The sequence below is a fragment of the Rattus norvegicus genome, chromosome 12, assembly GCF_021556685.1.
Source record: "Rattus norvegicus strain SHRSP/BbbUtx chromosome 12, alternate assembly SHRSP_T2T, whole genome shotgun sequence".
Classification (NCBI taxonomy): domain Eukaryota; kingdom Metazoa; phylum Chordata; class Mammalia; order Rodentia; family Muridae; genus Rattus; species Rattus norvegicus.
Genome location: NC_141545.1, coordinates 9,098,950 through 9,113,097, shown reverse-complemented (window position 1 = coordinate 9,113,097; position 14,148 = coordinate 9,098,950). Strand labels below are relative to the sequence as shown.

General features: G+C 49.9%; 1 protein-coding gene across 8 annotated transcripts; it reads right to left on the bottom strand.

The window, feature by feature from the left end:
• Positions 1-488: 488 nt before the first annotated feature.
• Lrrc8e (leucine rich repeat containing 8 VRAC subunit E) lies at positions 489-11,719 on the bottom strand. Of its 8 annotated transcripts, XM_087578189.1 has the most exons (5): positions 11,625-11,719; positions 7,034-7,166; positions 6,729-6,871; positions 3,084-3,283; positions 489-2,277 (listed from the first exon to the last, which is right to left on the bottom strand). In XM_087578189.1, exons 4-5 carry the CDS (start codon positions 3,100-3,102, stop codon positions 1,034-1,036), a joined length of 1,263 nt encoding a protein of 420 aa, XP_087434315.1. In that variant the 5' UTR covers positions 3,103-3,283; positions 6,729-6,871; positions 7,034-7,166; positions 11,625-11,719; the 3' UTR covers positions 489-1,033.
• Positions 11,720-14,148: the final 2,429 nt, after the last annotated feature.

Genomic DNA, 14,148 nt, shown 5'->3' with positions numbered 1-14,148 from the left:
CAGCTCATCTTAGCAGATGCATGACTAGTGCTCTAGTGGGGCTCTGTTTGAGACTTGGTTTGCAGTTTGTTCATTTGTGTCACAGGAGCATTTTCCTGAGGAAACAGTGGTTAACTCAACGGGATGCTCTAAGGCTCTAAGGCTCCAGTATTCCATTCTTAGCTGCTTTGAGACAAGCTATGCTATGTCTCCCAGGCTAGGTTCAACCTCTCAATCCTCCTCCCTCCGCCTCCAGACTATTATACAGGCATCACTATATATATTACATAGGTTCCACCACTCCCGATGTATGAAGTGCAGAGGATGGGACCCAAGGCTTCCTGCATGCCAGGCAAGCACTCTCCCAACCGAGCTTCAGTTCCAGCCCAGTCTTTTTGTCAACATTTCCATTATATAGTCTCAGGACCACCTGAATCAGAATTACCTGGCATCCTTACTTAGTAGCACATTCCTGGCCCCACCCAAATTCTGAGTCAGTATTTCTGGGGTGGGGTGGGAATCGTGTAAAGGTTTTATTTTCTTCCGGGCCCTTCTGCTGATTTAATTACATAGCCACATGTGAGAACCATTGTTCTAAGTACCCATCCCTGTGACAAAGAGCTTATAACATAAGGACTTGGCATTAAAGTTGGGATACAGAACTTCGGAAGTGGACCCTGTGTCCTCTCCTTAAATATATGTTGATCGTTGCTGGAAGGGTTGGAAATCCCATTGGGATGTGTCCCCCACTCCTGTATAGGAAACTAACTAAGCTGGAATGTTTAGAGGAAGAGCCAACCAGCCAAAGACACAGGTGTGGTTTTGGTTGAAGAACCTAGGACTGAGTTAATCCTTCCCTAAGGCGTTACACCCCAAATCCACCACCTCCTGTTTCTCCCCCAGACAAACCAGTCCCAGGATCTCGTCTGAGCTGCACAAAACCGACATGTCTGGCCTGCCTCCCACTCCTGCTGGACCCAGCTCCCTTGTAATACAACGTTGGGGCAGAAACATAAAGGCCTCTCTGTCATCCTGCCCCGTTCCCCAAGAGGCTTCATTCGTCTTCCATTTTCTCCCGAACCTCTGCAGGCAGCCCCTCATAAAGGGTGTCCTCCACCAGGAGCCCTGACTTTTTCAGCCCCTTGCAGTCACCGAGTTCTTCTGGCAGTGCCTCCAACCTGTTACCCTTGAGCTCCAGACGGCTGAGGGCCTGAAGGGCAGCCACGTGGGGCGAAAACTGAGTCAGGTGGTTGTAGCCCAAGAGTAATGTCCGCAGCTTATGGCAGAAGAACAGTTCATCAGGCAGGCTCTCAAGTGCGTTGTAGGAGAGGGCTAGATGCTGGAGACTCTGGAGAAGACCCAACTCAGGTGGCAGGGAACGAAGCCCGTTGTGGGACACATCCAGCAGGCGGAGGCCAAAGCACTGGCCAAGCTGGGCAGGCAGAGTCTCAAGCTTGTTGTGACTGAGGTAGAGCTGCTCCAGGCTTCGGAGCTTCCTCACATGCTCAGGCACATAGGCTATCTGGTTGTGCCACAGCCTGAGAATGACCAGCTTCCGACAGTGCTGGAAGCTGAGGATCTCCTCAATAGACCGGAGGTGGTTGTCCTTAAGGTCGAGTTCCTGCAGAGCCCCCAGGCTGAAGATTGCATGGGGGATACGTTCCAGCCCACAGGCCACCAGCTCCAGCTCCCGTAACACCGCCAGCTTCTTGAGGCTGTTTAAGGCGAGCAGACGAGCGCCATCATTGTGCAGGCTGAGTCGCTGAAGGTGCCCGGCTACATCGGTCACGCTGGCTGGCACCTTCCCTGCATTGCTACGGAGAGACAGTACCTTGAGCTGTTTAAGCTCCCGGAGGCTCTCGAGGGTGGCACCCCGAGCCATTTCTGGGGGGAAGAGTCCTTCCAGGTGTAGTTCTTCCAAGCCTCGGAGCCCAAACACCCAGAGGGGTACCTCGCGGAGCTCCTCAAACTTGACACAGATCACTTTCAGCCGGTCTCGCAGGAAGATCTGTGAAGAGAAGGGCAGCCTGGCTGGTGAGTGAAGCAGGCTGAGCTCCTGAAGGTTCACGAGCTGGGATAGCCCTGGTGGAAAGGAGATGTCGCAGATGGCCTCCAGTCTGAGCGCCTCTACCTCACTGAGCTCAAAGACAGTGTCCGGAAGCCCAGGGAGCATACAGAGGCTCAGCTCCAGCCGACCGCGTGCGTTACGCTGCAGCTTCTGCCTCAGCTTATCAGGTGTCCACTCGTGGTTGAGGTTGAGCTGCTTAAGGCGGCTTTCACTGACTTCAGAGAGGAAGACTGCAAACCGTTTAGAATAGAGGGAGTCATACTGGTCAATGAGGTGGAGCATGAAGGCGAAGTCATTCCTAACATCCGGGATATCATTCATCCCTGTCTCCTCCCGCACAGAACGGAAGGAGTACTCTTTAAGGGGCCTGTGGAAGAGCCAGTAGAGCGTGTACAGGCAGGTGATGCCATAGACACACACGAAGGAGATGTAGCAGAAGGCCAGCTTAGAAAAGAGGTGGGCCTTGGTGTGGTTGCAGCAGAAACTGGCGTAGCCTGTGATCTCTGATGTCTCCACCCTACAGGCCACCAGAAAGCTGATCTTCTCCACATAGACCAGGTTGTAAACCAGGATGGCAAAAAACTTACACACTTTGAGCACCGTCTGCCGGATGTACATGGAGTAGAGGATGTCACCCTCTTCCACGTGCACTCGGAACTTTTTGACCTTCTCAAATAGGGCCTTAGCTTGTTCGCCCTCCTTCTTATCCAGCAGGGTTACAGCTGGGGGTTCAGTCACCACCTTCTCAGGCTCTATCAGCACTTTCTCCTTCTCACCCTCGCCCACCTTCCCTGTCCCTGTCCCCACCGTGGTTACTGTGGTCACCGTGGCCCGTCCAGCAGCTGGGCCCTTGTGATTTTCTCCAGACACCTCAGACAAGGCCCGAGTGGTCCACGGAGAGTCGAAACACTTGCCCAGGATAGAGATGAAGTGTTCTATTTTGGAGCTGGTACCAGGGAATTTGAACCAAAAGCTGGTACAGACCATAAAGATAAGAGTATGAATGACCACCAGGTAGGGGAAGTACTTGGCGTACCAGTGGAGGGCAGTCTCATAGCAGAGCTGGTTAATAAAGCTGTATTGCTGGAGGTCTAGGTTATTCTTGAGGCCACTGAGCTCTCGTAGGCCTCCAATCTGCTCAGAGATCCCTTGAGGCAACAGCTGCTGGCAAGGAGCCTCTGATGAGTTCTCACGAGATTCATGGCTGGGCAGGCAGATGATCTTGTCCTGTGTCACCTGGAGATAGGAAGAGTGAAAGACACTGAGGGAACTGTATGAAAGAAAAGCAGGATATGGTGGGAGACGGTGATCCCAGACTGATGTAAGCTGTTCAAATGCGGAAGGGCTGTTAAATTAGAGCATCAATCTTACTCTGAAAAGAAACACTAGGAGAGCCGAGAAGGTGTGGTGCAGGCTTGTAATCCCAGCAGACTGGGAAGCAGAGACAGGCAGATCTCTGAGTTCAAGTCCAGCTTGGTCTACAGAGTGAGTTCCAGGATAGCCAGGGCTATACAGAGAGACTCTGTCTCAAACAAACAAACGACGAAAAGAAGAAATACTGATGAATACCAGGTGGCCTCAAAAATAACCTAGACCTCCAGCAATATAGCTTTATTAACCAGCTCTGCTAGGAGACTGCCCTCCACTGGTATGCCAAGTACTTCCCCTCCTTGGTGGTCATTCATACTCTTATCTTTCTGGTCTGTACCAGCTTTCGGTTCAAATTCTCTGGTGTTTCATTCATACTGATGTGAATGTAGTTAGGCTGGTAGAGTGCCTGCCTAGCATGCACCAGTTCTGATTCTTACCAATGCATAAACTGGGCTTGGTGGCACACAGAAGATAGAAGCAGGGCAATGATGAGTTTAAAGTCATTCCTTGACTCAAAGTGAGCTCAAGGCCAGCCTGGTATATAAGAGATTCTGTCTTTAAAAACAAAAACAAAAAAAAGCTGGAGATATGGCTCACTGGTTAAGAGCACTGACTGCTCTTCCAGAGGCCCTGAGTTCAATTCCCAGCAACCACATGGTGGTTCACAACCATCTGTGATGAGATCTGATGCCCTCTTCTGGTGTGACTGAAGATAGCTGCAGACTCATATAAATAAAATAAATCTTTAACAAAAAAAGTAACCCCCTGTGCGCTCTCTCTCTCTCTCTCTCTCTCTCTCTCTCTCTCTCTCTCTCTCTGTGTGTGTTGAATTGTACCCTCACAAAAAGAAAACTAAGTCTCAGCCCCTAGTTCCGTGACCTCATCTGGAAGTAGGGTGATGAGTCCTATAGGACTGTATCCATCCAGAAGGAGGACGTGTAGGGTGGAGATGGGTCTCGGTAGCCTGCTGGCCTAGCATGCATGCATTCCTGAGTTGCATCCCTAACACTGCATAAACTGTTGTTTTGTTTTTTGGTGCACATATGTAATGTTGTATTGGGAAGTGGATGCGAGAAGATCTGGAGTTCATTTTTCTTCAATAATTTATAAAAGTTCATCTTTCCATTTAAGACAAAGGTCTGAAGTCAGACATAGTGGCATACACCTTTAATCCCAGCACTCAGGAGACAGAGGCCAGTCTGGTCTCAAAAGTTACTTCCAGGACAGTTAGACTTACACAGAGAAATCCTGTTTCAAAACACCAAGTTAATAAATTTCAAAAATTTAAGTTCTGTCTATAACAAAATTCCACCTATAAGAAAAGGAAGTTTACCTATAGTCCTAGTTACTTAGGAGACTGCAGGAGAATCAGCCTCTGCTGGACTACAAAGTAGGTATAAATTCAGCCTAGACAACTTCAGTAGACACTAGTCTGAGGAAGGGAATGGACAGAATCAAGCTCAAAGGTAAAGCCCCTGCCTAGAATCCCCCAGTGAGGGGCTGGGGGCATGGCTCAGTGGTAGAGCCCCTGCCTAGAATCCCCCAGTGAGGGGCTGGGGGCGTGGCTCAGTGGTAGAGCCCCTGCCTAGAATCCCCCAGTGAGGGGCTGGGGGCGTGGCTCAGTGGTAGAGCCCCTGCCTAGAATCCCCCAGTGAGGGGCTGGGGGCGTGGCTCAGTGGTAGAGCCCCTGCCTAGAATCCCCCAGTGAGGGGCTGGGGTGTGGCTCAGTGGTACAGCCCCTGCCTAGAATCCCCCAGTGAGGGGCTGGGGTGTGGCTCAGTGGTAGAGCCCCTGCCTAGAATCCCCCAGTGAGGGGCTGGGGGCATGGCTCAGTGGTAGAGCCCCTGCCTAGAATCCCCCAGTGAGGGGCTGGGGCGTGGCTCAGTGGTAGAGCCCCTGCCTAGAATCCCCCAGTGAGGGGCTGGGGTGTGGCTCAGTGGTAGAGCCCCTGCCTAGAATCCCCCAGTGAGGGGCTGGGGTGTGGCTCAGTGGTAGAGCCCTGCCTAGAATCCCCCAGTGTGGGGATAGCAGTTTGGCTCTGCTAACCTTGTTTAACCTTGGAAGCCACAAAAAAGAAAACAGTGTGCGGGTAGGCAAATACTCTAATATTATTGTAGACTTTGACCACTACTTGTGGGATGGAGGAGAGGAAGGTGGGGAAGGGGTCAGAAACGGGCCGTGTGGAAGCTTTGGCACTGGTTTCCTCTTGTCTGTTTCTCTTATTTTATTGATGATTTTTTTTATTGAACCTAGGACCTTATGTAACCTTGGCAAGTGCTCGAATACTGATACTTTTCCTTATTTTCTATGTCATTTGTTTTATTTTAGAGACAGGGTCTCACTGTATAGCCCAATTGACCTGGAACTCATAATCCTGACTTATTTTCTCTATATTCTGGGAATACAGGCATGCACTGCCACACCCGGCCTTAATTCTAATTTCAAGGGAAGGTCTTGCTAAAATTCCTAGGCTTCAAATGTGTGATCCTCCTGCCTCTGCCTACAGAGTAAACTAGATTTATAGGCACTCACCACAATGCCCAGGCTCTTTCTCCCTCTTCTTAGGAGACTTGGGAGGCTTCATGACTTCAAGTACAAGGCTTACTCCTTTAGAGATCTGCTCTTTTACCTAGAGAGTCCAGCTGAACACATTCCCCCATCTCATCATCATGGAGGGGCCTTGCCCATATGTATAGCACAGTTGAAGACTCCCTACCCCAGGCAGGAACATTGCCATGCCCCTTTATGGTCCTGCCCTCCACCTGGAACCCAGTCAGGGACACAGTCTTGACGAGGCCCAGTTCCTTCATGACTGAAAGAGCTCGAGACTGGCCAAGAATACTTGTTGCTTTTGCAGAGGACCCAGGTTTGGTTCCTAGCACCCATGTGGTGGTTTACAAGCATCCATAGCTCTAGATCCAGGAAACCTAACATACCCTTTCTGACTTCCACAGGTACCAAACACACAAGCAGCACAGACATACATGCAGGTAAACAGTCATATGCATGAAAGAAAAAATATGTATAAGGAGAGTTGCCAAGACGTGCCCCACCCTCACATCTCTGGCCCCACCTTCACCCCGAAAGAGCAGCTCAAGACTCCAGTCATTAGTATGGTCACCAGTGTGGCCCCGGTGAAAGCCAGGTCCTTTGTACTCTCTTCCCTGTCTGGCCTTTCACCTAGAGAATTTATTGCCACAACATGGCCCTGCCTTGTCACATCCCACTCCTTGTCAAGAAGGTGCTTCCTAAGATTCTAGTCATGAGAATCGCCACTGTGTGGCCCCCCCTGCTTTGTTTCATTCCTCACCTGGAGGGTGCACCCGAACACCCCAATCATGAGCATAGCCACAGTGAGGTACTCAGCCAAAACATCCCACCAGGGTTTGAGCACCTTGAACGCAGGCTGCTGCTCCGTGAACTGCTTGAACTCCGCCACTGGGATCATCCTGTCTATGAGACAGGAGACAAGAGGGGTTGAGACATGGTGATAGTAAGGGTATGCCTGGTAGAAATCCCAGAAGGCCAGACACAGGTCAGAAGCCAATACACCCTCAGCCCTGCCAGAACTTTCTAGAATCCATGCGCTATGTGTTCCCTTCCTTCAGAACTCACCTCTTTCCCAATCTCACAGTGTTTCCCCGTCTCCAAAGCGCTGTTTTATCTCTCACTGCCTGCCTTCTCAGAACCCGTGAGGGTAAAAACACAGGACAGCTGTCCTCCGGTCTCCTCCTCTGGCTGCCTGCCTCTGAAGGAGGAAGCCTGTGACATTCATTCTGGTACTTCTTTACTCTAGCTGGGCTCTCACCTCCACCCTGCCACCAGAGTATCCTTAGGCTCAAGACTTCCGGGGTGTGCCCCCCTACAGGGGTGCTCTGGGCACCACCTCCAATCTCTAACCGGAAAAGCCGGCTGGGGGAAAGCAAGCTGGAACGTGGCTGTGTTCTAGTTAAGGGCCTCAGGGGTTAGGGAGTGGCCAGGCTGAAGGCTACTGAGCCCTGGAGGCATGTGCCAGGACACCTGAACGTTCAGATAGCGATTAGAGCCTAGAATCTGAAGTAGACATAAGAAATCTGGGCCCAGAGAAGGAAGAGTATTCTGGAATGTCTGGAAGCATGAGAATCCCTACACAGGAAAACTCTCAGGGTGACATCTATGACTGGAGCCTGGCACAGGGCTGCCAGCCTACTCTGTCTGTCTCTGGCTTCCTTTTCTAAGGTATCATTATCACAAAGGCCAGATTCAAGTCTCACGGGGGCGTAGAATTCAAGCTAAGACATCACTCTCCCAGGACACGGTCAGCTACTTGCTTAGGGCGGAGGGAAACAAAACAGTGAAGGTCTCTGGGCAGCCTACCCCTGTCAGCATCGTGTGTGTGTGTGTGTGTGTGTGTGTGTGTGTGTGTGTGTGTGTGTGTGTGTGTGTGTGTTCAAGGGGTGGGTATGGAGGACAGAGAAGAACCTCATACAGTAGGAGGTTCTGTAGAAAAGGGAGCTGGCATTAAGTCTTCCTATACAGAAAGTATGAGACAGAGGTCCCAAATTCATCCTGAACCAGGTACATGTAGGAGATGACCAGAGAACAAGATCCTTTCTATGGCTATTGGTCCTGTATGCTCACCAAACACTCTCTCGTCCTAAGGAAAAAGTTAAATAAATAAAAAAACAAGTCTCTGGCTGTCGAGATAGCTCAATTGGCTGGGCGCTTTTCTGGCATAATTCTCTGAATCCAGTCTCTAGCACCATATACCTAGGCATATTGATACTCGCCAGCAATCTCAGCACTTGGGGGGTCTCAGGAGGGAGAATCAGAGTTCAAAGTTATTCTCAGCTACACAGGGCACTCAAGGCCAGCCGGGGTTACATGAAACTATGTTTCAAAAAGAAATTTTGTTGCCCTCCTTAGCCTAGGGCTGTAGCTCTGTACTGTTTGCTAGAGTGTCTCCAGTACTGGAGAGGGGGGAAAAAATCCCAATTTACATAATCTGACAGAAATGGTATCCTTAGCGGAGAGAGATTGCTCAGCAGTTCTTGTAGAAGTTCAATTCCTAGCACCCACACTGGGTGGCTCAAAACCACTTGTAACTCCAGCTGGAGGATCCAATATCCTCTTCTGGCTTCCTTGAGTACTCAATACACAACATCCCCTGCCACACACACTACATAAATTAAAATCTTAAAGAAAATGAACTCGGGAAATTTCACTGATATCCAGTGGTGACATTTTAAAGCAAAGAGAGTAATACCCACATCCGGTTCCTGTCACCTAGGGTAGCCTTGGAGAGTCCTTCTGAGGCATCGCTCAAGGGATGCTACACATGTAAAAGCAAGGATCAACTCCCCTGCCTCCCCCTTCCATGTGCCATCTCACAGTGGCACAATTCCCAACTCTGCCAGGCCACCCTCACAAGTTACAGGCCAGAAGACAGGAGGCCTCTGCCTAGCTCTCAGGAACAAGACATACACATAATGTGGGCAGACACAATCAGCGGGAGGCACAGGGGATTATCATTGTCTGACCCCATGACTCAAACTAGATCTTCCAGAACCTGCCATTAAATTCCAACAGGCAGATGCAAGGCTGGCCCTCTTCCCTGTGTCGGGACAGAGACGGTGGAAGGATCCAGATGTGTTTAGTGGTTGGTGTCGGATGTCTTCTAGCATTCATGGCATCAATTCTCTGTGTGGATTCTGATTATCAAATTCTGCTAAACTATCTGACCCCCCCACCTTTTTTTTTTTTTTTTTTGAGAAAAGGCCTCTCCCTGAAATCTAAGGGTCAGCATTTCCATGGACTGGCTAGTCATTCTGGGACCCACCAAGGTTGCCAGAACGTGCCACAGTGCCCTGCTTTTTCGTGTGTAGAGAACCTTGGAGTCAGCTCAAGATACCCTGAGAACAAATCAGCACAAAGGAGATTTATTTGCTCCAGAGGGACAGAGGGCATGGAATAAAGAGATACAAACACAGAAGATGGAGGCCGAAGTAGAAGAGGAATGGAACAGGGAGAGGGGAAAGGGATGATTTACCTTGGAGAACAGAGGACTTTCTCTAGACAGAGAGGGACAGAGTTGGTCCCTAGGAAAATGGAGGTTTATAAAGGTAAAGGAGGAAGCCATGTTAGGATGAGGCGTTTAATTTGATTGGTTATGTTAATTAGATGAGCTACAGGGGGCTTCTGATTGCTGGACTTCAATACTGTGATAACTGTTATCTTGGTTATTAGCCTCAGGAGGTGGAAGTGGCCAGATAAGGAAATAAACCTCAGGGGCTAGCTTCAGAATGTAATCTAACAGTTTTTAGCAAGGCAGAGGGAATGTCAAGAGGCAAGGCCTCCCAGAGCCAGGTTTACCAGGCATGGGTTGGCTACAGTCCCTTCACTGTGGGCATGAGATGCAAACTCAGGTACTCCTGCCTCTACAGCAAGCGCTCTCCCCACTGGCCCACCCTCCAGCCCTCCTGCTTTCCTCACGTTTCATGAGATAAGGTCTTGCTATGTAGCCCTGGCTAGCCTGGTGCTGGCTATGTAGCACAAGATGAACCCAAAACGTCAACACCTGTGCCTCAGTCTAAGTACTAGGATACATAGCTCCTTGAAGATTTCACTGCTACAAGTACTATTTGAGCTTGCCCAGCCAATGTCTACCTCCTGTTTGGCGGCACCCACTCCTTTCCGTCCATTGAAAGCACCCCTCGCTGAGATGCAACCTCTATGTAAGAAGTGGGTTTGCGGAAACGGCTCAGTGAGTAAAATATTTGAGCGCAAGCATGAGGATCTTAGTGATATTCCCAGCACCCATGTAGAATTGGGCAGGGTAACCTATTTCTATACAGCCGCTCCTCCACCCCACCCTGCACCCTCCTCCACACCGCACAGTGGTACGTAGATCCCTGAATATCATTGGCCAGTTAGCCTAGCCAAAACAAATGAGCTTTAGGTCAGTGAGAGACGTTTCAAAAACATAGAGAAACCACTGAAGAGAACATCTCAAGTAAATCTCTGGTCTCTACACATACCCACACCAGAGAAAGGCATCCCAGAAGGCCGGGCTTTGGGCAATCTTGCAAACTCCTTCCCACATCTAAACCTTAGCACTGCGTCTGCTGCAGAAATGGAGGCAGGGGAGCCTCCCAACCTCAGCCAACCTCCCCAGCTGTAGTTCATATGCTAAGGGCTAGGAAGAAACAGAATTCTCAACCTTTAGAATACAAAGTCAGAATTAGGGACGTGGCTGAGTTGATAGAGAGCTTGCTCAGGCCCTGGATTCAATTTCCAGCATCACATAAAGTCTGGAATGATGGGTGTACATCCCTATAATACTCCTTAGGGTAGAGGCAAGAGGACCAACACACCGGGGTCATCTTAAGCTGTATAGCAAGCTTGTTAGAAACAAGCCAGCATTGTATAACCTTGTCTCAAACAAGAACAAGGACAACCTCAAACACAGGGCTGCTGAGATGGCTCATTGGACAAAGGCACCTGTGGCCAAGCAAAAGACCGGAGTTCAAGCTCAGGGACCCATAAGGTGGAAGGAAAGAACCAACTACTACACGTTGTCTCTGACCTCCATGAGAGTGCCAAACCATGTGTGCATACACACGAACACTAACTAACTAGTAAAGAAAAAAATTAAACTCATGAAAAACTAAAAAGTTCAAAGTTCAATCGCCCTTTCCTTTTTTTACAAGGGGCTAAAGAGATAAGGGAAAGTCACCCCTGGCGGACCGTCTTGGGGGCCTGTAGACTCCTAGGCTAGCCCCTTCCCAAGCTTATTCTACTGGGATTTGGAAGGAACTTTTGGAGTCTTCAAATATAAGAATCTTGAAGTGTAAGGGAGCAGGTTTGTGAGGGTGGGGTTCTGCAGCTTTTAGGGCGCTCACTAAGATGAGCTCTGACTTTCTCAGTCACCGCCGCCGCCCCACGCTGGGACAGGCTGTGGAAATCAAGATTCCTGCATTTTGATCTCTCTTCCTTCACTTGATCCCGAACTGCCTGGATCCCAGGACACTGGCTCCTTCGGTGCCCGGCTGAGGATTACCGCACCCCTCCTTCTCCCAGCCCCAGCTTCCACTGTGTGTGGAATTGCTCTCGCCAAGGCCACGGAACCACCCACACCTGAGCGACTCCCCCCACTTCCCCGGGCCATTCCCTGGGTCCAGGTTAATCCCCACGGTGGGACAAAAGCCTCCCAAGCCCCCCTACTTACTCACTGCTCTGGGATGGAACTCTGGGGCCCAACTCCTAGATCACTGGGAGTAGATGGACCCGGACTCCCGCAGAGTTCCCGGGCGGGCCAGAGAGGGTGAGTCAGGGCGGGCTGGGCCAGGAGCCGCCCCGCCCCGCCCCCGGGATTGCTCGGCCCCGCCTCACTACAGACGCTCTCAGGTCGACCCCACTCCACGCCACGCGATCGCTAGCGAGGCGATATATTCTTGAGGCAAGGGGCTTTAGAAGGCTGCAGTCCCTCTACCTCCTGGCCACGGGGGCAAACTGGTATCTTGTAGATGTACACCACCTGGACAGGTGTCAGGAAAGTGGCTCTGGGAAGGATTTCCTTCAACCCTTAAGCATCCCCAGCTGGTACTAAAGCTCAATCGAGGCACAGATACCACAAGTTTCTGGCAGGGGAAGACCAAGAGCAGAGGGCTATCCCTCTTCCAGAGGTGGTCTGCCATCAGGAGCTGTGCCCAGACACAGGAAGCTAACCCAATGTGGATGCTAGCCTGACTGTCTCTGCTGAAGTTCGTGGTTCATCCTGAATGTTGGAGGGCTGGGGTAGGGACAAACACTTTGCCCAACCTGGACAGTTCCAGGTAGTAGAGTTGGGCATGCAGGCCAGGGGGTGGGGAAGGGTGGGACTAGTTCTTACTTCCCCCACCCCTTCCCCTCAAACTAGCTTCAAATTCTTCCGGTAGACAAGGATGCCCTTGAATTTCTGATTCCCCCTGCCGCCACCACCTGAGAGGATTACAAGAGGGTTTGCAGGCTGAGGGATTACAGGCTAGTGCCACCATGTGTGGTTTCGGTAGTGTGGGGGATAGAATCTAGGCAAGCACTCTATCAGATGAGCTAAATCTTCAGCTTCTGAAAGGCTCATTAAAAAACCAAACCAACAAAACAAAAACCTGCCTGGACACTACTACCACCACTCCCCAGGCCTCACAAGAAACTAAAGGAAACTTTGACCCCAGTCGTAGACCATCAAACCAAGAATACTGCCTATTTTCAGCTGAAGGCCAGTAAATTTGAACCTTCATCCATTCTCAGTGTGAAATGCCTTCTTAATAAGGAAAACGAGGGCTGGAGAGATGGCACTGACTGCTCTTCCAGAGGTCCTGAGTTCAAATCCCAGCAACCACATGGTGGCTCACAACCGTCTGTCATGGGATCTGATGCCCTCTTCTGTTGTGTCTGAAGACAGCTACAGTGTACTCATACATAATAAATAAATAAATAAATAAATCTTTAAAAAAAATGCAGCGGCTGCTCAAAAAAAGGGAAAACGAACATTCCCCCAACACGCGCGCACACACACACACACACACACACACACACACATGCACACCTCTGTAGGAACACGCACTCAGAGAAAAGAATTTAGAAGCTGGAGAGATGGCACCACAGTGTGCATTGCTCTTACAGAGGACCTGATTCAGATCCTAGCATCCATATCTGGTGATTCACAACTACTTCTAATCCTGGAGGATCTGATGCCTTCTGGCTTCTCTAGGCTCCTGTTCTTTTGTGCATATACATAATTAAAAATGAAGGAAATCTTTTTTTTTCTTTGAAGACAACACAGATCTACATTGCCCTGGGGTATCCACCAGGGAAGACTACAGAAGCCAAAAAGCAAAATTAGTGCATTTAGAGACTTTTCCAGAACTATGAACCTTGGATTAGGTTTTGTTTTTGTTTTAGCTGGTGGGGCTGTCAGCGTGCTGAATGGCACCTCCATCATGGATGGAGTCAGCTGTGTTAGAGTCTGGGGGTCTATTACACAAATAGAGAATTCCAGGTCAGCCAGGTTGACATAGTGAGACCCATTTTTTCCCCCTCCAAACCACAGACTGGAAACGAATTGGAATTCGTTAAGCTTGGAGTGACTCCTCAGGCAGCCCAAGAACAAACCTTTCTGTGTTTAGCAGGCTTTCCCTCACCCTTTCCCTCCTCCTCTCCTTCATTTCTTCTGGCACCAGATAGCAAAGCTTAAAGCCTTCCTTAAACTAGGAAAGTGTACCACCACTGAGCTGTACCCTCCGGTGACCTGCTTTATTGATCTTTGTTTTTAAAACAAGATGTCATCATATAAAGCCTAGGATGACCTCAAACTTGCCAAATTGGGTGTGTGTGTGCGAATCTGTGTGTGTGTGTGTGTATGAGTGTGTGTGTGTATGAGTGTGTGTGTATCTGTGTGTGTGTGTGTATGAGTGTGTGTGTATGAGTGTGTGTGTATCTGTGTGTGTGTGTGTGTGTGTCTGTGTGTGTTGTTTTGTGTTCTGAGACAGAATCTTTCTTTATGAAACACCTGCTGGCATTCATTTGCTTCAGCTTCCCTGACTGGCATTTCAAGAATATGAGACTATACTTGACCCTCCTCTTTTTCTGAGACAAGGTATCATCACTACAAAGCCCTGCTTGGCCTGGATCTCTCCCTGTGGACTAGGCTAGTGGTGGGGATGGAATTCAGGCTGCAAGCGCGAGCTGGTCTCGAACTCTCTCCACGTAGC

Coding starts and splice junctions, on each gene's coding strand:
- Lrrc8e (XM_087578187.1), bottom strand. CDS start 6,866: ATGATCCCAGTGGCGGAGTTCAAGCAGTTCACGGAGCAGCAGCCTGCG. Junction 3,284..6,728: donor TGTTCGGGTGCACCCTCCAG/GTGAGGAATGAA, acceptor TCCTATCTCCAG/GTGACACAGGACAAGATCAT.